This window comes from Neopsephotus bourkii, unplaced genomic scaffold, assembly GCF_033783945.1.
Source record: "Neopsephotus bourkii isolate Nb327-2 ecotype Australia unplaced genomic scaffold, CSIRO-AGI_Nbou_v1 NB_1060, whole genome shotgun sequence".
NCBI classification, from domain to species: Eukaryota; Metazoa; Chordata; class Aves; order Psittaciformes; family Psittacidae; genus Neopsephotus; species Neopsephotus bourkii.
Window position 1 is genome coordinate 3,797,208 of NW_026901548.1, and position 24,080 is coordinate 3,821,287.

Genomic DNA, 24,080 nt, shown 5'->3' on the forward strand with positions numbered 1-24,080 from the left:
CACTTTCTCATTCTTCATAAATGCAACTTTTGGTGGTATTGGCAAACTTTGTCATTCAGCAAATGTGGTCCTGTTGTCTGGCTTTGTTGCAGTCTTTTACCATAATTGCTTGAGGCAGCATCCCTGTCAGCATGTTCTTAATATGGCTATGCCAAAATGTCTTTCACCTTGTTGTTACCTTTGTGAAGCACCCAAGAGCAGCGTCTTCATTTTTACTGTTTCCTTCTCAAAATTAACTGAATGTTCTTTTTTACCCAGTCTGTGCATATGACTTGTTAATCCTTCCCTGTACATCAGCCTCCACAGTACCATTGCTTGTTTTTTCTCTAGGAATGACTTCAAGTGTTGTTTCGTTGTCATAACACAGTACTTAAAAGCTGAGTGTGCTTCAGATACCGCTGTCTAGGATGCTCCTCTTCCCTGTGATTTAACCTTTAAGTATGCAGCTCAGTAACACCACTTTTGTTGCTGCGTGCTGAAAACTTCTGACCAAGCTGTGCTATTCTTAACACCAAGATCGTGTTGACATTACCTTTAGCATTCCCATTCAATGCATTCCTGCATATGTACACTTGTGAAAAGTCTTCCTCTTCACTTACTCTTGTTTGTGATGTTTCTGGGTCCTTTTGTGTTCCTTCTTTGCACATGTTTCTGATAGAATGTCTTAATTCATGTGCCACATACCTTCAGTTTTGCATCACTGTTGCTCAGTTTGGGTTTTAGCTTTAAAATCCTCAAAGCTTGAAAATGCTTGTCAATATGGAAATAATATTTGAGTACGGGCAAAACAAATGGAAAACTTGTACTTGAAAGCTGTTTTGTAAGAACTGACACCTCCTTTCCATTGTCTGTAGTTGGTGAGGGATTCTTTGATGCTGTGTGTATTAGTGATGGATGGTTGCCTGGATCTCTGTATATTTGTGTGTTTCCAAAAAGCTACCTCTACTCTGTTGTATTAGGCCCAGATACTGGTGACAGTAATCTGATGTAGTTCAAAGTGGGGTTTTTTATGTATTTCTTGGCAAAAGCATGAATGAAAAGTTTCTGAAGTGCTGGAAAAGAAGTAAGATTTCACCAGGTCACGTTTAGGTACGGGCCTGGCTTGTACAGCAGTGCTCGGTACACCAGGCACCTGAAAGTGTTCTTCAGTTTGCTGCTTTTTTGAGAAACCAGCTGTAGCTCATGGGGGACATTTTGGAACAGATGCAGGCAATTTTCCTATTCCTCAGTTTCAGTCTTCAGTTGCTGCTTGAAAATTGAAATAAACCTCAGTTTTCCTTGAGAGATGCAGTTGTGACGTACTGCTTCCGTTGTTCTTGGGAGTAACCAGAGTTTGGTGGTAGGAGAAGGAAAGCAAATAGCAGAATACTTGGGAACAAAGGGACAGAGCTGTTTTCCTTGGAACACGCTTTCACCAAAGATGTGAGCGGTTATAAACAGTTAAATAAATGATTGATAGGACATAACCTTCAGCATTCTGACTAAAGGCACAGCCTCTGTGTAATTCAGTTTCATATCTGTGTTAGCACTATATTACAGTGACATTAGTAGGTGGGCAAGGGACTCTTGGAAGCAGAGTACCATTTTCTACCAGTAACTCATTGATAAAAGCACTGCTGTTATAACAGTTTTTAAGAGCACAGTAGGGCAGAGTTTTCCCTTCAAAGCTATTGAGCTTAAAGGCAGATACAGCATTAAAACTTCATTTTTAGCATTTTGTGGCTAACATGTTTTAATGCATGCCCATTTCTTAACCTTTTTTTTTTTTCTTCGTTGTTTTAAGTTTAGGAAACCATTTGATAAATATAGCAAATGCATGGGGGAATTTATCTGTTTTGTTCTTACAGTAACAAAACCTTGTAGGAGAACAGATTTTCTTGCATCAAAAAAACCTGCAACTCTTGATCAAGATCACAAGTTTAGATGCAAGTTCTTGGACTGTTCAAAATCCTTCCGCAAAGCCAAGTTATTGCATTATCACATGAAATACTTTCATGGAGTGGAGAAGGCTGCAGAATCACAGCAGAACCCTGTAAAAAGAAATATTCAAACCAGAGCTTCTTTGGCTTCTGAAAAAGCTAATCAAGAAAGGTCAAAAAGAGGACGGAGCACGGCTGGTTCACTGTGTAAGTATGTTGCTGATCTCTTCCTTTTTTCAAACAGCAGCAGAAGGCAGGACAAGCAGGAAAGAGCAGAAATTTGGGGCTGAAGGAGTCTCTTTAGGGCTACATCTTAGCATCTTTGTGGAGAAGCAGCATGAAACCTGTAAACATGTTTTAGAATAGATAAAGCTGAAGAAGTTCCCTCATTTAGAAATACAGCTTATGTTCTGTAATGACGCAACTATGCAGCTTCTCTTATTCCTTTGTAACAACTCACCTTTCTGTTATTAAGGAAGTGACCTGAGTAACTCCAGTTCTCTCCTATTTCTCACTTAACCTTTACATTTCACGGTCTGACTTGAAGAGTATACTTGACTAGAAACCCACTACCAGTTTCTGCAGTATTTACCCTTTTCATTGCTAGAGCTGTGGGGGAAGAAGGTCCTAGTGTTAAACAAATGTAACTGCTACAGCTGTACCTGAAAAAGATCCTCACACAACTCATGGGTGGTGGAAATGGATAAAAACTTAATGCTAGGGAAAAAATCAGTGCTTAAGATCTAACTGCTTTGCAGTGTTTGGGAATCACGCTAACTTCTGTTTCAACGTCTCATTCTCCGAAGTGCTTTTCTTCCTGGTGTCCTGTGTAACATCAGAGTGGCAGTGCAGGTCTAGTTTTGAGCTGCAGGGTGGTGCTGATAACCTTCTAGACTTTGTTCTTGTGGATTGACTTGTCTTTGTACTGCAGGTCCATAAAAATTGTCCTCTCTTGTCTTCTGATTGAGCCTGTTTTATCAAACCCAGCTGCCTCTTTGCTCAGCCTCTTTGCCCTGGTGTGTTTTGTCTTTGCTTTTGGTGTTTCATTAATATTCTGTTTGAGAATTTCAAAGTCTTGCAAGTTCACCGTGCTACTGGTCACTACAGCAGAATGTGTCTGGCTTTGCTTTGTGTCGTGTCTGCTTTTCCTGATGTGTCCAGCAAATGTGTTCTCATTTGAGATGCTACTGCCTGTTCCTAACAAGATGACTTAATACACTACTACTGCACGTAAACATCTAGACCCCAACTACATCTGTAACCTCAGTAAGGCAAAGGCGTAAGATTTGAGTAGGTAGAGGAAGATGGTTCTTCACATGCGTTAGGATGTGCCAGCTTGTGTGTATTATGCTTTGCATGCAGCTTAGATGAAACTGAAGTGCTGCTCTGACAAACACATGTGAAATGACTGCTTTGGGGAATGGCTGCTAACAACTGCACAGTGATCAGAATGGGCTGCTTGCATGTTGGGCTTTTCCATAGACTTCTGCTCTGTGTCACTGCATAGTTATTTTGGTTTGAGAAGTTGTTCTGTGATTGTCTTGAATGAACTGACGAGTCACTCAAGGTCTTGAGCCTTTCATTTATCCATTCCCTCAAGTGCACACTGGTTTGATGTAATCATTTTGGCTGCACTGGCAGGTAATTCTTGATGGTGTTGAGTTGTAACCTTATTCTACGCACCCACTCCTTTCATTCCCTACTTGTGGTAGACACGTTTAACCTGGATTGTTTTGATGATGTAAAGCATATCCTTGTACGTAGTCCTTGGGTTGTGCTGGCTATTAAACAGTGTGTCAAGGTGGAAGGTGGACCGTAAAGTTCTCAAGTCTCTTTTACTGTCAGAGCCTGCTACTGGAACTTCAGTAAGCTGTTCTTCATCAAGGAAGAGTAATGTCATTATATATCAGTCATATGTCTGATACTGAATGCTATTTAGGGTTTAACTCAGTATGTTCTCAATTCCTCTAAATGGTGTTGTGGAGGTACTGCACATTCTAAAGTAGAGCTAATGGGGTTTATAAGGTCAGGCTGTTGTATTTTGTGTTCTGTTCTCCTGTCCTTTTGCAGCCATCTCTTCTGTTCTTAATGGCATCTGTGTATAGGAAGACAGCCTGCTGAGCAAGGCTTTCTACATGTCACTTGTTAAAAAGGCTTTTCAGATGTATTGCCTGGTGAGAGTGGAGGTTTTTGAATACATCATTAAGCATGGTACATCTTTACAGTCTTTGTGAGCAAAGATTCTTCTGCTCAAAGTGAATATATTTAAGTCATTTAACCGTTTGGTACAAATTTCCCTTTCTTGTATTTCATTATATTAGATAAGTTATGCAGTGCTTAAGAAAAGGTGGCAGTTTCTAACAGGTAAAACTCTAGAAATGATGAGTCTTTTTATTCCATAAGCCTGGAGATAGTCTTATTTAGAAGCTTTATCATGCTTAAGGCCTTATCTCAAAAGTTTCATTTTGGTGTTCTGTAGCTCCTTACTGTTTCTGCTACACATGAAATAAATAAATGGTGGAGGTGGACTGTTGGCTAGATTTAAAGTGAAAATACTTACTGTTCCTGAAGTAGTGGCTGTAATTACTGTAATTAGGAGATGATGTGATAATATTCAGAACAGTAGCAAAACCTTTTTCTTGTAGTGCTTAAAATCAGAATTTCAGCACATAGGAACAAAGATGGATGTACAGTTCTTCTGCAATCTGAAAGGCAACTTATGCCAGGCTTCAGCCTGGGCAAGAGGAGGCTCTGGGGAGACATTATAACCATGTAGTAGGGCTAGTTTTGAGGCTTTAAAAGTGCTGTGGTATTAGGCTGCAGTTGGGGTATGTAGGTATAGAATGACAGCCTCAGCCTGGCAAGCTGCTGCCAGACTTGGCTCTATTGTTCTTTTCATGAGGGAGAAGAGAAAGCAACAGACCTGTGGTTTGTAGTTCAGAGACTGTAGAAAATCTGTTTTACTGAGGAGTCCTTAAAAGAGAAGTAAAGAAAAACAAAACTGATTCTGTCAGTGGGGCTTACATTTCTGTATATGACCTCATTGATAAAAGTTCTCCCTACTCAAAGTTGGTCACAGTATGCCATGTTAATGTGTAAGTGTCTTAATGCCAGGAATACTCTTAAAGAATAAAGGGATCTTTGTCTTGGTGTTACTGATGAGATCGTACCTGTGCTTGTATGGGAAGCAGGCTGGTAAACTTGCAGGTTAAACATCTAAGATGTCCAGTTGTCAGCTGATAGCTGTTAACTGTGAACCTCTGACATGTGTGTTAGCGGTTTGCAGGGTGATCCTTTGAGGGATTCCCTGTTTCCTCTTAATATTGGCTGAGGGATGCCTCTGCTGGGCTTGGAATGTGCATGGGTGACCTCCGAACAGAGTGTCTCACTGGAGTAGGGGAAGCTCTGTGTTAACACCCGCGGTGTTTGCAGGGTTACTGATGGGCTTTGTAGCTTATCTTGAGAAGACTGCGTTTAGTTTGTGGAGGATGGCTGTGTGGAACGCTTCAGCTGTAAGTCAGGATGATGTGTGGTCTTTCAGTCTTAAAAATGCCAGTGGATATTCTCAGTGAATGATCTCACAGCTGTGGATGGTGAATATTGCCTCATTCACAGCACTAGGGAATTCAGTCTCTGCTTCCTGTGAAGGCTGCATTATCTTCTGAACTGCAGGGTCTTAAAAGATACGACATACTCTTGGCAAAAATCTCCTTAAAACCCAGGCTTGCCAAGCTAAAAAACCCTTATGGACACAAAATGTGGTTTTGTTCTACCAAGAGTGTGCATCTACAGATCTCAGCCTACAAGAAGCCTGGGCTCTTTGAAAGACTGGTGAGCTCAAGGTGGTTGTGGGGTTCCTCGGATGCTAATTCATGAAACTGGGAGAAGGGGAAGCTAAGAGGCCTAAATGAAGCTTGTCTGGTTTTTGTACTGTAATTTGGGGGTTCCCTGCGGTAATGTTCTGTAAATAGTTTTGGAACTATGCACAATGGTAGATTATCAGGAAAACCTGAGAAAGGCTTCTTTACCTGACTTCTCACCCTGTACTACTGCAAACAGTTTACATTTCAGAAGGTTTATTAGGACACTGGGGTTCCCAAACAGCCTATGCAGTATGTTAATCTGAATTTTCAGCTATCATGTACCATGGGAAGAAGTTCTGTCTGTCTGAACTGATGCTGCCTTGTGCAACCCACGAGTCATGGAAGTTCTCAGAGGAGCAAATCCTGTTAGCAAGAAGCCCTACAAAAATAGACCCATATTTTAAATAAAAAAGACATGGAACTGTTGGAACAAGTGCAGAGGAGGGCACAAGGATGATCAGGGGAGTGGAGCACCTTCTCCTTGACCAGAATGCTTTATGTCACACTCCAGAGTGGCAGTGTGTTTGTCTCCTTTAGCTTGGCTGTCCTGAATGCCATGCAGCCTTAGCTTTTGTCAGCTTCACCTTTCCCATGTCCAGGAGTCTGTCAGTAGGAGTTGCTAGCCGTAGTTAGGCAACAGGAACTGTTTGACTTGACTTAAAGTAAGTGGAATCTCAGCCTAAGCCATGTTTGTATCTTGTGAGTTTATGAATTTTAGGTAGTGATTCTGAATTCTTGCTTGTTTCAGTGGTATGGATTTTAAAGCTGCTCTTCCTTAGATGTGCAGAGCTTTATACCGCTTCTGCGTGTCTCATTACAAAGCATGCCTTTGAGAACAGGCTTTGATTCCTCGAATTAAATCAGCAGGGCTTCTTTTCTCTTAAAGAGCCTGATAACAAAATTGCCTGTCCCGTATCTCTGGTGAACTGAACTGTTTCTTTTCCATCTCTCTTCAAGGCTGCAGTGTACCTGGAAGAGCAGAGCTTTGTGGAATGCATTTGCATCCTCTGTTTCTTTTTGTGGAAAAAATCCCAAACCAACAAAAGCAGTACAAGTTTTAGCCTTTACATCAGGTTTGGATTGCAAGTGGAGCAGTGCATCTGCTCAGAAACGCTTCCACATGGACTGTGGGAGCTACTGCTGGTGAAGTAGACTGGCATCTTGAAAGTGTTCAAAGCTTGGACTTGGTCTTTATTAGCTTTGTAGATGCTCCTCTACACATAGCCCTAAGGAGTACCCAATATAGAGGTGATAAAGTAGAAAGGAGAAGAGCTTCAGCTCCTGTAAGTGCATTAAACAGTCACAGACATTCTCATAGAGGACAAACCAAGAACCACGCAGTGAGATCACTGCGGAAGCCTCAGGAAAAGAGGGTTGGAACTGGTACGCCTTTTAGTCTGGCCTGAGAGAGTTAAACTTGGAAAAGTCTTGGAGAGGTTTTAAACACTGTAAGGATCTGATAATACTGACAGCAAACATTCTGTGTGCTTTATTCCAGAGAGTCTGATTTTCAGTGAGTGGACAGTGTAAAATGTAAGCAGTGTTCTGCCACTTCCTTTGCTGCAGTTTCAAATGAAGAATCCATGTAGGGAATTCTCTGAAGTTTTCTTGCTATATGCGCTGGGATTTATTCTTCCCAGGCAGTGTGTAATATTTTTAAGAATGTAAAAGTACTGAAGTATTCAAGGGTGTGAAAGATCCTTGCTTATTGCTTGCTTATTTGACAAGTCTCAATTCTGTTAAACTCTTGGTTGTCCAAAGCATAAAATACTGGAAGTGATCCTGAACTTGCTGAGATACTTAAACATAATAAAAAAGAGGGGGGAGCAGGAGCAGGATGATCCAGTTTTTTCTTCTGTAGTTTTGGGCTTTTTATAATATTTGACTACTTCTGATAGTCAAAGCTTACTGCTATTGAGTATCTTTGAAGATCTTTGCTTCGTGACTTTATTCAGTGGTATAGTGTAAGCCGTGTTTATACTGGAATCTACTATAGTATAGGTGGGTAACAGCCATAATGGGGCAGGGTGTGTGTAGGTACACATACACATGCACATATATACAAGTAATATATATATATTTAAATACCTATTTACAAATAATACACAGAAAACTTTCCAGCATACTTCCAGGCTTACTGTGTCACCACTTTCCTTCAGATATGTGGTGAGAATTGAGTCACAGCGATGAGGAAAACACAAAAATACCTGAGCTTAGGCTTATTCTAGCTTTAACAGGCGATTGTTGCTCTGAAGATAGTCTTGAGAGGATCACCTCTTACCTGTTGCTCTGTTGTTCTGTTGGTCATAGTGGTCAGTCAGTACTTAACCACCTCTCTCTATTCTTGGGCATCCTTTGCTGCCTTCCCTTGTAGGAAGGTCTGAATGAGATCCAGTAGTGTCTCCTCATTGGGCTGATGCAGTAGGATGTTTATGGAATCATAGAATAGTTAGGGTTGCAAAGGACCTTAAGATCATCTAGTTCCAACCCCCTGCCATGGGCAGGACACCTCACACCTCTCAGCTCACACTTTCTTGAGAGGACAACATGTAAAGCTGAGAACACACTTTTATAGTGCTGTTGGAGGATGTGACCGAGTTCTCATCCTGCTCTTCATTACTCTGCCATTCAAGGAGGTCAAGAGGACTTAGGTCTCTTTCTGTTTTTGCCAAAAACCCCTTTTTAAAAACATAGTTGTTTTGTGATGACTTTTTAGGATGATATAAGGCAGTTCACCTTTCTCTTTGATCACAGTGAAGATGCTTCTAACCTGGCCAGCCTCCTTACCTGGTCTTCTTTCAGTGAGAATTCATTAGACTTCAGAATGCTTGCAAGAAGCAACTTCAGTCAGAAAGCTTCTTCAGTTCAGGGGGTTTTGGAAGGTCCCTTTTAGAAGACTCATTCTTTGCAGATTTATTAAGGAAACATGCATTAGCTGTGGTGTGCAGTTAAGGTAACAGCTGTACACAGAAATTTGCAAATAATGGGATTTTTCTAGATTTTTAGGCATGGCAGCAAGCTCAAGGGGGAAAAGTGTGGAACAAAGTGACAGGTTTTTGTCATATTTATCACAGATATGTTGATTGTGACTGAAATAGCATACTCTGCTCTCAGATGTCTCAAAACAAATGTTCTGACTATGCAAATCTCAGTTTCCAAATGCAAAGATGCAAAATTTTCATGCTTATGTTGACTTCAGTTATTTTCTCTGTGCTCTTCTGGAAGAATAAAATGGCAGAATTTACTTGCATCCCTGTGTGCAGGGAGCAGGAAATGGTACCCAGAGGATCCTGATCACTGGAGGACTAGGAAATGAGGATAAAGGAAAGAAAGAAGTTGGAGGTTCTGTGCTGAGACTTAAATATGAACCTCTTTCCCCTCCAAATGGTAATGGAGGGGGGATGAAGCTTGTCTTTTGTGCTGCCTGTTGTGTTGCCTTTGAAGGGCATGTAATTGGTAGGGCAGGTTGCCAGCAGTTGATGTGGCTGCTGGCAGTGCAGCTTTAGCAGCCATCACTAATGACAGCAAAGAGGAGTGCAAGTGGCAAAGTAACAGGAGATGTTCAAGGACTAAGGATGGGGAGGGACAGAGCTGAAGCCTCTCACAAGGAGGAGCTCATTGCACATCTCCTGCATGCTCATCCCAGCTGGGGAAATGTGACTGAGATTGCCAGTTTCTCAGAATGAGCTGTTTGTACTAGAAATACGTAGCCTGAGATGGTGAACTGGGGAGTTAAATATTGGTGTGTATGAAAGAGGTTAACGTAATACACTGGTATTGCTGGTTTGCTTCGTGAGTGACCACCTAGGGTTCTTAAGTGTGCTCTGTAGGAAAAGCTTTCCTGTAATACAGTGTTGTTAGGTGCTTATTCTGGTACCAATAATCAGGAAATGAAATAGGTCTCTGAATGGGATGGTGAGTGGCTTAGTCAGCCAAGCACTCTGCGAGCACAGCTCTTTTGAGATGCAAGGCATCCTTCCATAATAGATTTGATGACTGCATCTGCAGCCTCTGCTGAGTCAGGATAATTTAAGGAAGCACGTAAGTATCTACAAATTCTGCTGTAGAGACTTAAATCTGAAAGACAGGAGTTGTGAGCAAACACTAGGGTATAGAAAACAAGGGTTTGTGTGCACATCACCTCCCAGCAGGGATATACTTGATGGCGAGGGCTCTGGAAGCATGCTTTGAGGATGGACTTGGTTGAAATGTATTGCCCAATCATCTAAAAATTATGGGGTGTTTTATTCCCATAAAAATAGGATGAAGAACAGGTGATGAGAGGATTGAAGTTAAAGCCAGCTGAGCCACTTGTTCCTTCATCTTCAATGAAAACTAAATACTTGACTGGGGAACCATACTAGAGTTTGAGGGGGTTGGGGTTTTGTTCTTTCAGACTTCAGTCACAACGCAACTGAAATGTTCAGCCATAATAACTTAGAAAACAGTTATAACAAATCTCCCCTATTTCTTATAGTCTCTGAAACACGTAAGTGGTCAATGGGCATTAGTGTACAACTGATTTCTCACACATGCTATTGTAGTTTTCTTATGGGAGAGTCAAATTAGGACTTAACCCAGCACATTCCGATTATGAGAGCTGGGGATTCTTACAGGTAAGTTTCCTTACTGCTTGTTTTTTGCAGTGAACTGGCCCTGATTGTCCAAAGAAACCATGGAGGTCTTTAAGGAAGTAATTAAGTAGAATAAGTGTGTATATGTCTCACAAGTTAAGTTGGAATGTTGTCTAATTTCAGCTGTCAAAGAACATGAGAAGAGCAAAGAAAGGAAATCCAAAGACTATGGAAGGTCCAAGTCAAAGAAAAAGAAAAAAAAGAGGAAGAGAACTAAGCCTGGTAAAGCTGTTTTTTCTTCTATAGGGAAATACAACTTCATTGTTTTGTTTTGCCTGTTACTTAGTTCCGTGCTCTTGAGTGAGCATTGCAGAGAAGACTGCTTGCTTTGTTAATCTGTTCTCATATTATTATTATTAAGTGGTTAATACTGTGATTTGCAAGATAATTTGTTTCTTGGTTGAGCTGCACCATTAGTGCTGGATGACAGCTTGCTGTAGTGCATGTAATGGCACAGAATAAATCTAACTCTGAAATAGATGTTAAGCATTAATAACATTAAGTGAGGCTTTTCATTAGCAAATGCACCTGTATGCAAATTGCACATAAGTACAGAGGGTACAGATTCCCTGGATTTGCTACCAAATACCCTGTGTACCAGATGCTCTCAGTTATATAAGTTAGTTTTGGGGCTCCTGTAAAAGCCTCATCTAAAGTCTCATGCTGTGTCCCTGTGTCATGTCTCCTAACATGCTGTTCCATCTATGGTAATAGGGTTGTAGTAGGAACATGTCTTCACTGTTGATTTTATCTACAGAGGCTTGGGAATGCTTTCCTCAGGGCACTTTACACTTTGAAGTTCGTATCTAGGCCCAGGTGTTACTGGTGATTGGATTCTTCACCTCTGGAGATGGCAGTTGATTCTGGAAGATGTCTCCGGTGAAATGCTTAGAGATCAAGTGTGGCAGCTTTCTCTGCCATTGATGGATGTCTAGGATCATTAACGCAGCACATTTCAAACTAGCATGCATAATTTGTTAAACTAGAGCTCCTTACGGAGGAGTCCCTGAGATGGGAAAGAAGATAGATTGCATTTTTGTTTGCTGCAGTGAAGAAATAGGGCGAGCTGTCATGAGAGAGTAGAGCAGGAGAGGGAACCACAGGCAGACTGACTCAGAATTGTACTGAAACATATTTTAGTGAGGTTCTGATTATATGGTGCCCTCAAATACAACACTAGTATGCACAGTATCATTTGTAGATGCACAGGTAATTTGCAGGTAGTACCCACTACTGCTTGTCTGCCTACTCTTAGATTTTGAGGTGTTGCTTGCCCCTTCTTTTGATGCCGTCTTGTGGTTCTTCAGAAGCTTTGAAGGTTTTCTCCAGATAACTGATTGGAGGGTGCTGCTTATAACTGCACACAGCCTTGATGTGTCGACATCGAGGATGTGCTGAATGGATGCTTCACAGAGGAACTGTTCTAGGTGTTTTCTGCACATTTTCTTAACTGGGCTTCTTTCCACTCGTGCATCCTGTTCCATACATCCACTAGGAAAATAAGAGAGGCTTTTTGCTCATTTTGTAATCTGAGAGATAAGGGGATGTGTGTAGTAGCCCCTGTGAATGATAGTGGGATATGAGGGAGAGGTGTCCAGCTCACAGTGCTTATGTGGAGATGCCTATAATGCATTGTAAAGCATGTGCACCCTGAAGAATAGTTAGGTTTAGCCAGCCTTTTCAGCCTCTCTCACATACATCAGCAGTGAAGGATGACAGAGCTGTGTAAGCTTTTCCTGGTTCAGACAATAACTCTATTGCCTCTAGAAAGCTTCCAAGCAGCATAACAAAGTCCTGCAGTCCTGGCATAGTGAAGTGCAAACTGTCACAAGGAATTATACACCCCTGCTCCATGCATGGTGCTGGTTTTCTCTTTTCTCAACTTCTCTTGACCCCAGATTTCTAAGAATACCGCTTGTTATGATTTTGCAGAGTACTCTGGCAGCGAGGAAAACACGGATGGTTCACAGGAGCTTTCTCCTGAAAAATCAGGTGTCACCAAATCTGTTCCTTCCAATAAATCATCTGCCCATACAAGCACAGTGCTGCACTGCTCTGGGTCCGGGCAGCACAGAGGAAGATCCAAAAGAAACGGTAAGCTGACTCTCCCCTCTGGTTTGCTGGTTCTGTCTGTTACTACCAGTAAATGTGTGAGCTGCGCTAATGTCCACAAAAGTCAATACCCATGATGTACATCTGGCTGTTCTTACGCAGGACTGTGTGTTTCCTTTCCCCTGCCCAAAGAAGTTGAACCCAGTTCCTTTGACAGAGCTTGATGTTGCTGCCTTTCGCTTTGACTTTACCTTCACAGAAACTCTTAAGACTGTTGCCCTTATTTCAGACTCAAACTCATTTTGCACCTTTTTGCAGCCCCTTATTTACTCTGTTGTAACTGTGGTCAGAGTTTAGTATTTAAACTTTTAGTATTTCAAAGGCTTCAATGAAGTATAAATTCAGAGTTAAAAACAGAGGTTATGCAAGTTTTATGCAGTACGTGTGCTGTGTTTGAGACACCACTGGATGTGGTTACATGTAGCTGTGTACACTGTGATATATGGTTATAATGACTTCCTGAGCTTCATGATGATGATAAGCTCTTTATTATTATCTTCATAGTACTTCATAAACAGAGCTCATAAAAACGTGGCTGCTGTGTTCCAGCTTTCAGTTTTCAGTATTTACCGTCACAAGCTGGTACAATAAAAAAGGCAAACAAACATTTTGTTCTTTCTGTTATTAAAGCTCACAAATTTGAAGGAAATGGGAAATGTATGACAGCTTGATTATGTACCTTAAGTTCCTCACTGATTCCTGTTGGTGACCATTTGATTATGCTTTGACACAATTGTTTTATTGTTTGGAATTAGGCAAAATGTAAAAATTTAACTTCAGTTAATTCCATCACACAGGGAACAGAGGAAACATTAAAAACTACTGAAGCGCAGATGGTGATAATGTCTTAAAACATGTTCTGCAAGTCTGATGAGTTGTGGTTACGGAGTATATTGACCATAGTGTGTATTGCAGTTTAGTAACGTGGCCATCAGTTGCTCAGAGTTCTTTTGATCAGTTCATAGACATTGAAAGAGGTGAGAAGTATTGGAAATGGTTTTATTTCATCCTGTTTGCAGTTCTCTTACTGCTTTTTGCATCTGCAGAACTTGTATTAATAATAACAGCAGTGCCCAGATAAACAAGAGCTGTTGTAAGCAATAGTGTAACTTATGTAGTAGAATGGAAGTGCAGTGTGCTTAACCTGTTGCTTCCAGAATACTTGAGGAGTGTCCTATCTCAGAGGTGGAATAAAGCCTTAAAACCTGGAAATGAACTAATACAGTGGTTCTCAGCCCCTTAAATTTGAGAAGAGACGTTTTCGCACATGACTGAGTTTGTACCACAGACTGGCTCTTCTATTTCTGCGGTCCTAGGGCCTAAGTGATCAAAATAGTTCTACTCAACATAGGTGAGAGACCACAGTCTGTTTCAGAGCAACTGAATTTACTCTCTTCCACCTCATTAGAGTATTTTGCACATAATTAAAATCCCTGCCTTCTCCCTCTGACCCTCCCATCCTACCCCCAAGGAATACATTGCATTAGTATTACTGAGGTGAGCATCTCAGTTTAGCATGCTGTTCGGTACAAGATTTTCTTGGCAGTTTCATTCAAACCACTTAAAGCATTAAGTAATATGGGAGCATTCTTAAAGAATACCTGCACTGCCCCTGAACTGATAAATGTGTCCTCAACAGGAGGCTAAATGAACATAATCATTTCTGAAGCAGGATTAAATTCTGTGTTGGACTCTGAATGTTTCTGTAATGGAGTCATTACTTCATGAGATGGAATGGTTCATAACACAGAACCCTCTTATCTCTTTCTGGGAGCTCTAGTCTTAGAGTACCAAGCCACAGTTCTATACAGATTGCAGGAACTAGTGAATTCTGTTCTAATTTATAAATGGGGTTTTATTACACTTACTTGTCTTAAGAGACTCTTTGCCTTTGGCTTGAGGCTCTGTGTGTTGAGAGTACAATGTTAATGACTGAAGCTGTTAAGTTGGAATATTTTGAAGGAACTATTAAGAATATAAAACTTTATGATGTATAGTAGTAACTTTAGCATTAAAATTCATCATATAATATAGTGACATCGCAATGTTCCTTAAATCAGATGGTGAACTCGTGCTGTTAGAAATGTATGTCTGCATACTCAGGGTGAAATCGTGAGACTTGCTTGGGGGTTTTGTCATTACTTGGGATTTTATCTAACTTCTCTTTTGGTACAGAGGATGACACCCTGAGTGAGTCATCTCTGGAGAGCTTGCTGTGGAGCGATGATGACTGCAGTCAGGACGTTGATGTCACCACGAATCCTGATGAAGAAGTTGAAGAAAGCGATTCTGAGATTGTTCGCTGCGTTTGTGAAGTAAAAGAAGAAAATGACTTCATGATTCAGGTATGACGTGGAGGGTGAATCCCCGTTTCGGTGAATGCAGTAGGAGGTGTCAGTGGAACAGTATGCATTGGTACAGTCTGTACATGAAATAAACTGCCTTTGTCCTCTGAAACAGGAGGTTTTTTCCTAAGGTAACCTGTCAGGTTGAGCAGCTGCAATGATAAGTAGAGAACTTTGCTTTTTTAATACAGTGTGGGGTTTTAATTGAAGGAAAGTAAGGGGAAAGGGCCAATTCTATACAAGTCATTGACAGTTGGCTTCTTGCTTGTGGATTTGCATTCTTCTACGCATGCAGGGCAAAAGATACCTTGTGCATTAGTAGGAAAGGGTGCAGTGATGGGCACTGGTCAAAGCTGAATAGTATCTGAGTGCAGAGGAGGAACAGGAGCCTGACAGTTGGGGATAAAGGAGGTGGCTGCCCTCAGAGGAGATGGATCAGTGTAAAACACAGATACAGGCTGTAGTATAATTTTCTGGCAGAAGCAGGCTCAGTGCTAGTTTGTGACTGCACAATGCAGAGAGCTGTCAGCTCGCTGAGGACATAGTCTATGGATAGCTTTCACATAAGGTTTCGTGGGCTGCTTCTGAGATGGGTTTTCTGGGTTGATCTAGTTTGGGGATTGGGGTTTTTTTGAGTGTATTGCAAAGTTTTAAACAGTTCGGCTGTGTTATAAAAGAATTGCCTAGGAGAGCAGGTTATTCTCTCTGGCAAAGAGATGCAGATCAGCAGCATGGTAAGTACCTGCGTTCATTATGGGGACTGAAGCAATAGGAAGTGGGGAGCAAGGAGCTGGTAACAATATCTAGGGGCAGAGGGGGGTGCAGGATGGGCACATAGGTTGCTTAAGGTGCCAAATGCTGTGCTCCCCCCACACCTTCCTGTCAGGCTGTGGTTTGGGGGGGAAATGTGTTGAACAGTCTGTTCTTCTGTTGTTGATGTAGAAGTGCCTGGGTTAGCTAGTTGAGTATAGAGCTTTAATACGAAGCAAAGATAATATGGAATTACGGTGAGGGAAATCTATTTCTAGCTTCCCAAAGGTGTAGTGCCGAGACTGACACTTCCCTTTTGACTTCATAGCATAGTTGTCATAACTTTGTAAGATTTCTCCCCTATTTCCTACTCAGACTTTAATTTGAAACTTGGAAACTCGAATTTGGAAGCATCTTCACTAAAGAACTTGCTTTTAGACTTGTCCTCTCTTCCTGAAGATACGTAACTTTGCTCAGTGTATGGGCTTGTATAGAGTTCTGGGGCTGGATTTGGCAGCCTCGGTGGTGATGGATGTGAATGAACTTGGGATATTTTTGTTCTGGAGGATGGAAAGGTGTTTAAATAAATGCCCATTGAGTTTGGTTATTTCCTTTTTACTTCAATGTAGATGTTACTGCACAACTCTGCATGTTTTTCCTCTTCAAATTTTATGTTGGATTTGCTTTGAATCCCCCTGTTACTACTTGCGCAGGGGGTATCACCTATGTCACTTGGGTCCAGAGGAGTTGCCTGGCCAGCCAGGCTGTAAAGTGGGACATGCAGGTAAAAGGAAGGCCGCATGCCCTGATGGATGGGTATTTAAATAGCAGTTGAGTAAAGTAAAAACAGTTGGGATGCTTCATTAGAGTTCTGGGCAAATTTGCCTGGAAAATCACAAAGTGTAGCTCTGCCATATGGCAGGGGTATAGGATGCAATGTGTATCAGGTGTCCAGGAGCTCCCTTCTTATTTTTAGCATGTTTTTCTTACTGTTTCCTTTGTGTAAGGACACCTTTTTCTGGCTCCTACTGATCACTTAGTGAAAGGTGGATGGTCTTTCAGCCTGTTTTTAAAGCAAGTTAACTGCTTTAGGACTGTTTACCCATTTTGTAAGGCAAAACATTGTTAGTCCCATCTTACAGAAATCTTTTTATCTCTGACCTTATACATTCTCTGTTCCCAGCACTTCCATTTCCTCCACACCTAGACCACTAATTTAATACAGTGATGTGTTCAAAAACTGGTGGTCCCTTTCTGTCCCTCCTAGCTTGAGGAAAGACTGCAGATAAAAGCAGCAGTACTGAAAGTGGCATAAGGAGTGTTCAGAGATGTTGATTAAGTTGGCATCCCTGTAGGTCAGTGAGGAGCGGCATCTGAGATTGCTGCAGTTGCTCTTTGGTTTAGCTCATTTTGAAGACTTTGCCAATATTGACAGGATTTTTGCAGTAAGCTTTTGGCTTATGCTCCAAGAAGCAAAGGTTGTGCTCTGTTGTCTCAACTGCTTATGAAAATAGTAATTCTGAATGACACCACAGTTTCCAATCAAAATTGGCTTGGATGTTCTTCAGTGGAGATTCACCCCATGTTTCAGCAGTCTTTAGGCTACAGCTGCAGTTTTGTCTCCTTGTGAAAGGGGGGAAAGTGACTGAAACAGAACATGTGGATACAGTTTTTCCTGCTTAAAACCAGTATGGCTTTAAGTACAACAGTTGCATCTTTAAATAGCGTAACTGTGCTAAAAAAGTAGAGCCAAATTATGTTCAGTGCTGGCAAGTATGATTGCCCACACTTGGAAGGATGTCAGAAGTTTTAAAGCTAGTGCAAGTGCTTCTCCATTTTGGTTTGATGTTAGACATACCTTTGAAACAGGTAAGATGTTAGAGATACAAGTGTCAGTAAAGGGTAATATTGGCTAGTCTGGTGTGACATGAATATCCCTTCAGTTTTATAATGGAATGTGGTTTACTGTTTGAAGGGGAAGCCTTTTCATTCAGAACACTTGATACATTTTGCTTGATTGCATACTGTTTTCTGTCCTGATTATGTGTGAAAGATTTTCATCTCCAAAGGGAACATTTTTTCGGAGCTCTCCTTCTACTTAGTAATTGTTGTCATTCTCCAGGAATCCATGTGAAAATTTGTGGGAAGGGTTTGAGTTTTATCGTAGCCTGATTCTTTAATGTATTTGCTTGTAGCTGGAAAAGGGGGTGGGTATTGATATACCTTTTTGTCTTAAAATGTGGGGGTGATGTGTCTTTTCTTGAGGTAATCTTGCTGAGCTCCTGTAGGCTTCATTTCTGTTGATGTGCACTTCTTGGCTTTAAACAGTGTGAAGAGTGTCTGTGCTGGCAGCATGGAGTCTGTATGGGTTTACTGGAAGATAATATACCTGAGAAATACACCTGCTATATTTGCCAAGATCCTCCAGGTACAGAAATTGAAGGTTACAGAGCTTTCTTTTATGTGCAGTAACTTTATTAGTTTATATACATATTGCAAAGATTAAACGTCTTGCTCCCCAGGCTGTGCCTGTCATTCTAGGTAATAGAGTTGAGTTACAGATACAGAAAGTTTAACTTATGTGACTGTGCATGAGTCAATATTGTGGAATTGCAGCTGGACAGGAATAGAAGTGAATGTTTTAGCTGTGGTGACCATCTGTCACATATATGCCACTAATAAGGATTGTACTGTCTGGCTATGGAAAATGAATTTAGAAGCACTCAGGAAACTTAAGCAGAAACTCCCTGTGGGCACATCTTATGGGATGTGAATGCAGCTTTCCTCCAACAAGACCAGCCTTAGTTCTTTAAGTTAGCAAGAGGCCCCCAGGCTCTCAGCAGCCGTGGCTCTTACCTGTCTGACTGCATTACTTGGAATGGTAATGGGTAATGCAGTCAGAGTTGATTAAGCAGTACATTCTCTACTCTTAATTATGGATTTTAAAATATCTTAGTCCATCTAACACAAGGTATAATTACAGTTGTGGGCATCTTTTCTGACTTCCTACTCCATGAATTATAAAGCTTTGCTGAATATGGAAACAGATGAGGTCCGGGCTTGAGTCCATGTTCATTAATGATGAGAAAATGGGATCTCTGTGCCTAATCACAAGACATTTTAAGACAATTTCAGTTTATGTACATATTTGCATTGTCATCTCTGCTTTGGTTTTTGGGGGGTGTTTAAAACTACTAACTCTTCTCGAGCTTAACTTACTGATTTGTGCAGCTTGTATTCTAATAGCAAGGAAGACATGCTATGCTTACATGCTTGTGTGTTTGCAGCTTAGCATGCATGTCAACTCCACTGTTTCTTAATAATACCATTTTGTTTGGCTTTTCAAGTTATTTTTACTGATGCACTTACCACATTTAACATAATTTCAGCTGTTGCTGATATTCCAAACCCTTAAGCTAGAATTTGCAGTATTAATAGCCCAGTTTAGGCAAGTTCTCCATCAGAACCTCATCATTGATTCCTTTAAAATGTATTTGTAAATGACTGTGCTAATGCATATATGATGCTTAAAAACAAGACCACTGGGGAGGGATGTTCACCGCCTTTTGCTGCATTTTCTGTCTGCAAAGAGCTCTTATCTAATCTGTAGCATTAGTTATAACCATGGTTACTAGACACTGATAACCTGCTAAAAATACACTTCTTTCCTGTGCATCAGCTGCAATTACCTGTTGTGGTTGTCCTGGTGGAATTTGGGATCTGAATGCTCTTACAGTTGGGCAGAGATTTTTGACTGAGGTTATCTCACTTCCCACTTTAAAGTTTTTCATGTTTTCAGGGTTTTGTCTGCTATTACAGGGTCTTTATTGGTCTGCTATTTTTTTGGTCTTTATTTTGTCTGCTATTCAGGTCTGCTATTCAGGGTCTTTACTGGTACTATTGGTAAGAACAAATAAGCTGTTGTAAGACTTGGAGATAATCAGAATTTCTGCTATTAATGTTAACATACCATAGTGAATGCTTCATTTTAACACACTCATTACTGTTGCTTTAGGTCAGAGGTCCAGCTTAAAGTACTGGTATGAGAAGGAGTGGTTAAGTAATGGTCACATGCATGGCTTAGCGTTTTTGGAAGAAAACTATTCCCACCAGAATGCCAAGAAGATTGTAGCCACTCACCAGCTTCTTGGCGATGTACAGAGAGTGATAGAAGTACTGCATGGACTGCAGCTGAAGATGAGCATATTACAGTAAGCAGTGTTTAAGTGTCAGTTGGCATGTTCTCAATGTGAATTAGATTTCAAATAGTAGAAAAATAACTGGAAATTTGGACTTCTGTGCTTATTTGTGTATATATAATAACAGTTTGGATTGTTAGCATGATCTGGGAAAAGGACTTGGCTGCTTGAAAACTATGCAAGTGTGCTGAAGGGTATAAATTGGGTTGTATATAGAAGGGTTGGGAAAGTATGAAGGGAAGAGGGAGAAAACTAGTAGCAGCAGCTTCTCCTAAAGCACCTAAATAGATGTAAGTAACCAGAGTGATGGGTGTATAACCTCTGGCAGCATTATTATGACACTTGCCTTCTCCATTCCAGTAATTCTAAATCAGAGCTTCTCCTGCAGAAAGCAAATCTCTTTGTTCAGCATAATGTTTTAATGGAAGAGCAGTTGCACCTTCAGCCATGTGTAGCACTTCATTCCTATGCAAAGATGACTACAAATATATATGAAAAAAAATAACATGTTCTGCAAGGATTGTAGAAATTGAGTTTTCTGCATCTTTTCCTGTTTAAACTCACCCTGGGGTTCCGACAACTGTAAACATTTCTTTTCTACCACAAATCCAGCAGTTTTAAATTGACTGAATTCCATATTTGTAATATGTTAGTTGATAAATTACACAGCAGCAGCTGTTTGGAAAGCAAAGCTTTTAGTGCTTCCAGTGTACTTAAGCACTCTTCCCCTTACATTTTACCTGTGGTGATGCAGTAGGGTCACTGGCAGTACTTGAAACACTTCTTTCCTCTTTGGAAAGGATAGTTTGTGTCATCGCTGACGTTTAAATTCAGGTGGTTTACTTGCTTTCTGTTTGAACAGAAATAAAGAGCATCCTGACCTGAAGCTTTGGTGCCATCCATGGAAGCACATCACGGTGGATGAGAAGATTCATACAAAACACATCATTCACATTGAGGAAAACTGTTGCAAAGAGGAGACGGCAAGTTACAGAACTTGGAATGGGACAGTTGAGAAACCCTCAACCATTCCTTCTGTGGAGGAATCGTACATTACAAGTGAACACTGTTACCAGAAGCCTCGGGCCTATTACCCTGCGATAGAGCAGAGGTTGGTTGTGGAAACAAGAGGTTCAGCCATGGATGATGGAGTAAATAGAATACGGGAAAACGGGGATGATGCCCTGTCAGAGAGATTTGGCTGGAATCTGGACCGAGAAATATGCAAGATGGAGAATGAACCCAAACACAATTACTCTAAGGTATTTGTATTAAAGTAACCATCTCTGCATTAAAGATGTGTTTCCCTGGCAAAGTGAAGACCTCAACACTTCTTAGCAGTATTTAGTTTATTTATTTGTGTTTAACTTTTGGTCTGTGCTGTTAAATGTAAGTTGCCAATACAAATTAAAATGAAAGCCTCTGGGAAATACCGACTTCCCATTTTTAGGTGAAAAGTTTGTTTAGCTTTTATTTCATGCATATGTAAGGTGAAATCTATGGGGGTTTTTCACTCCTCTGTCAAATCATTTGGCATTGCAGTGTGCTTTCCAGAAAGATGTGTATTTCAGTTCTTCAGTCTTCTAGGAGCATTTTTCTGTATCCTGTTGTGTTTCAGCAGAATGATGACAAAAGCAGGGGGGTAGAATCAACACTGCTGACAGTGTCATCAATAAGGGGTGGTGATGTGGTTTTTCCTAGATCCTTCCCTGAAAGCTGTAGTAGAATTGAGATTATATTCCTTCAGGAAAAATCCCTTCTGACTGCAGTATCATTTGCTCTTTACTTGACTACTGTCATGTTACAAATGGCTTTAGTGTTCCCAAGGATGCACAGGTGAAGGGCTGGACTTTGGCAGGGAGCTAGCTACATGGATTTATATTTTCTCTTGAAAATCAGATGCCTGTGAAGTACAAAGAATAGATCTTAGCAAAATACATGTAAAAATATGTCTGTATTTAGACCCATTTGCCCAAACTGCCTTAACATTTGTGTGTGATCTCTTCTCTGTGTCTCTGTCCTCCATTACCCTAAGATCAGTTGAGCAATTAGCTTGAGTAACTGTAAGGACCCAGAGAGGCTGGTTTCCCACTTGTGTTTCACAGTAACAAACATGAATGTGTGTGTTCCTGCTAGGTAAGAGAGTCTGTCTCTAAGAAAGGCTCTCCAGAGGAAGCAATTGAAATGAAATTGCTGGAAAAAGACAAAGAAGGAGTTGTGAACTCGCAGCTGCAGTGGCAGCTGAACCTTTTAGCTCACGTGGAATCTCTGCAAGATGAAGTCATCCACAGGATGGATTTCATTGAGAAGGAGCTAGATGGTAGGTGACACTTTTCCTGTTTCAAAACTGAACTGTGATGAATGACTCATTCAGAACATGTTAACCTGAGTTTTACTTCTGCAGCCCTACAAAAAGGTGAGCATTGCTTTGTCCGATTACTGCATTTACTGAGAGAAAACAGCCAGGCTGATATGGAGGGGAGGTGTGGATTTCAAAGGAAAGATCAAATTAAAACTGAGCAGAACTGTACAGAAAAAGGTTCTGGTATGGTGTTGCCTGTGTTGCCTTCTGGGCAGTTGTATTGCTGGTTCTTGTTTCCCACTGAGAAGCTTTAGATCAGAAATTCATTTTCTTTGTGTGGTAGTCAGTTCTTTTTGTGCCTTTGGATTTCATTCTCGTTTTCTGTTACCCAGTTCTTTCTGTCTTTGCCCATTATAGTCTATTGATAGCAAAGTTCTTTCATTAGAATAGTCCTGTCCTTTTAGGATCTTCAGTTGCATCTAATGCTGATCTCAGGTAATCTCATGGTATAAGCTTCCTAACCCTTGAGGTGGAACTGATATACATCAGAGGAAGTTTAGCACCAGATTTCACACTATCTGGTCTTGAGTTTTCCTTCCCTGCTTTTTCCTAGGCACATCACAACCCCCCCTCTGAATTGTTTGTCATGTATCAAAAGCTGTTTGCAAAGGTTGGTGTGAGGAGCTGGGGTTTCTGAAATACCACGTTAAAACTATTGCCCACTGCTCTTCACAGAAGATGTAATGAGTCCCTGCTTTGTGACTTCAGGTGACCTGTTCCCTGAGCACTGCAGTAGTGACACTTGTGGTTTTCTTTGCAGTTTTGGAGAGCTGGCTGGATTACACAGGAGAGCTGGAACCACCAGAACCACTGGCTCGACTCCCTCAGCTCAAACGTTGCATAAAGCAGCTTATAACGGACCTAGGCAAAGTGCAACAGATTGCACTCTGCTGCTCAACATGAGACTAGAAGATGTTGGAGACTGTTACTGAGTGCGAAGTTGGAGCATCTGATGTGAACAGCTCTGTATATTTAAATGAAACGAGCATGCTGGTTGCATGAGATGCAGATTGACTTCAGGGATTTGTGAAGAAGCGCTGTTCAAAGAACAGCTAAAAGGTTATTTCGGGTGGATTTGGCCATTGTAACGATACAGAAGAGGTCATGCTGTTGTCTTCAGAGGTTGGGTGTTGGTAAATTACACTTAAATTCTCACTCCTTTACAAGTTGCTCAATTAAACGGTAGACTTTGTCATCCTTAAATTGACTAAAAATTGTGCCACTGAAGAACAGAGTTCTAAGAGCCAAAAATGTTTAGTTGACAGAGGTTGTAAATAACTTTGCATAGTTTAAGTGACTTGTGTCATGTTTTATTCCTTCTGGTTTATGCATAATAGCACACAGTATTTAATCATTAGGAAATGTTATAACAGTTTTCAGACTTAGTAGGTATGAATGTCCAGCTCTTAACTGTCAAGTGTTACGTGGAGGTTTGCAAGTAACAGTGGCCTAACCCCCACTTTCATTATGTTAAATGATGTAGCAGAAGGTCACAGGTGGATTGCACTCACTTTCAGAATAAATGATTGTTTTCCATATTTATCCTGTCACTATCACATGACTTGGTACTGGGGAGAAACCCATTAACGTTGTGTCGATGTGCATTCTTGAGCTCTTCAACACGGCCACGCTGTGCCTCCTGAAGCAGTGCAGTGGGACACCCTGCTTGTGGCACTGGGAGATGCCACCCTGGAAAGCCACGCTCGGCGTTCCAGACTTAGCAAGGGCTGTGGTGGAGGTTGTATCGTTTTCTACCCATGTGTTAATAATTGCCATTCCGGTTCTGTTTTGAAACGTAGACTTTTTCCAATCCTCTGAACGTGTTCATTGTAAAGACTCTACTCTGAATGTGTGGTTTTGGGAATCAGTTTTATATTGTGTAAATAAAGCCTCGAG

At 41.0% G+C, this 24,080-nt stretch overlaps 1 protein-coding gene across 9 annotated transcripts in view; it reads left to right on the plus strand.

Moving 5' to 3' along the window:
• PHF20 (PHD finger protein 20) overlaps nucleotides 1–23,697 on the plus strand; it is a 44,429-nt gene extending 20,732 nt beyond the window's left edge. For 3 of the 9 annotated variants that reach the window (XM_061361605.1, XM_061361604.1, XM_061361603.1), the window contains 10 exons: nucleotides 1,848–2,126; nucleotides 6,989–7,165; nucleotides 10,540–10,638; nucleotides 12,349–12,510; nucleotides 14,704–14,873; nucleotides 17,952–18,051; nucleotides 19,639–19,834; nucleotides 20,685–21,084; nucleotides 21,959–22,142; nucleotides 22,945–23,697. In XM_061361605.1, coding sequence (XP_061217589.1) covers nucleotides 1,848–2,126; nucleotides 6,989–7,165; nucleotides 10,540–10,638; nucleotides 12,349–12,510; nucleotides 14,704–14,873; nucleotides 17,952–18,051; nucleotides 19,639–19,834; nucleotides 20,685–21,084; nucleotides 21,959–22,142; nucleotides 22,945–23,087 — 1,910 coding nt within the window. In that variant the 3' untranslated portion in view covers nucleotides 23,088–23,697. The remainder of the gene's footprint in view (nucleotides 1–1,847; nucleotides 2,127–6,988; nucleotides 7,166–10,539; nucleotides 10,639–12,348; nucleotides 12,511–14,703; nucleotides 14,874–17,951; nucleotides 18,052–19,638; nucleotides 19,835–20,684; nucleotides 21,085–21,958; nucleotides 22,143–22,944) is intronic. The other 6 variants (XM_061361611.1, XM_061361606.1, XM_061361607.1 and 3 more) reach the window with 5 other exon arrangements.
• The last annotated feature ends 383 nt before the right edge of the window (nucleotides 23,698–24,080 follow it).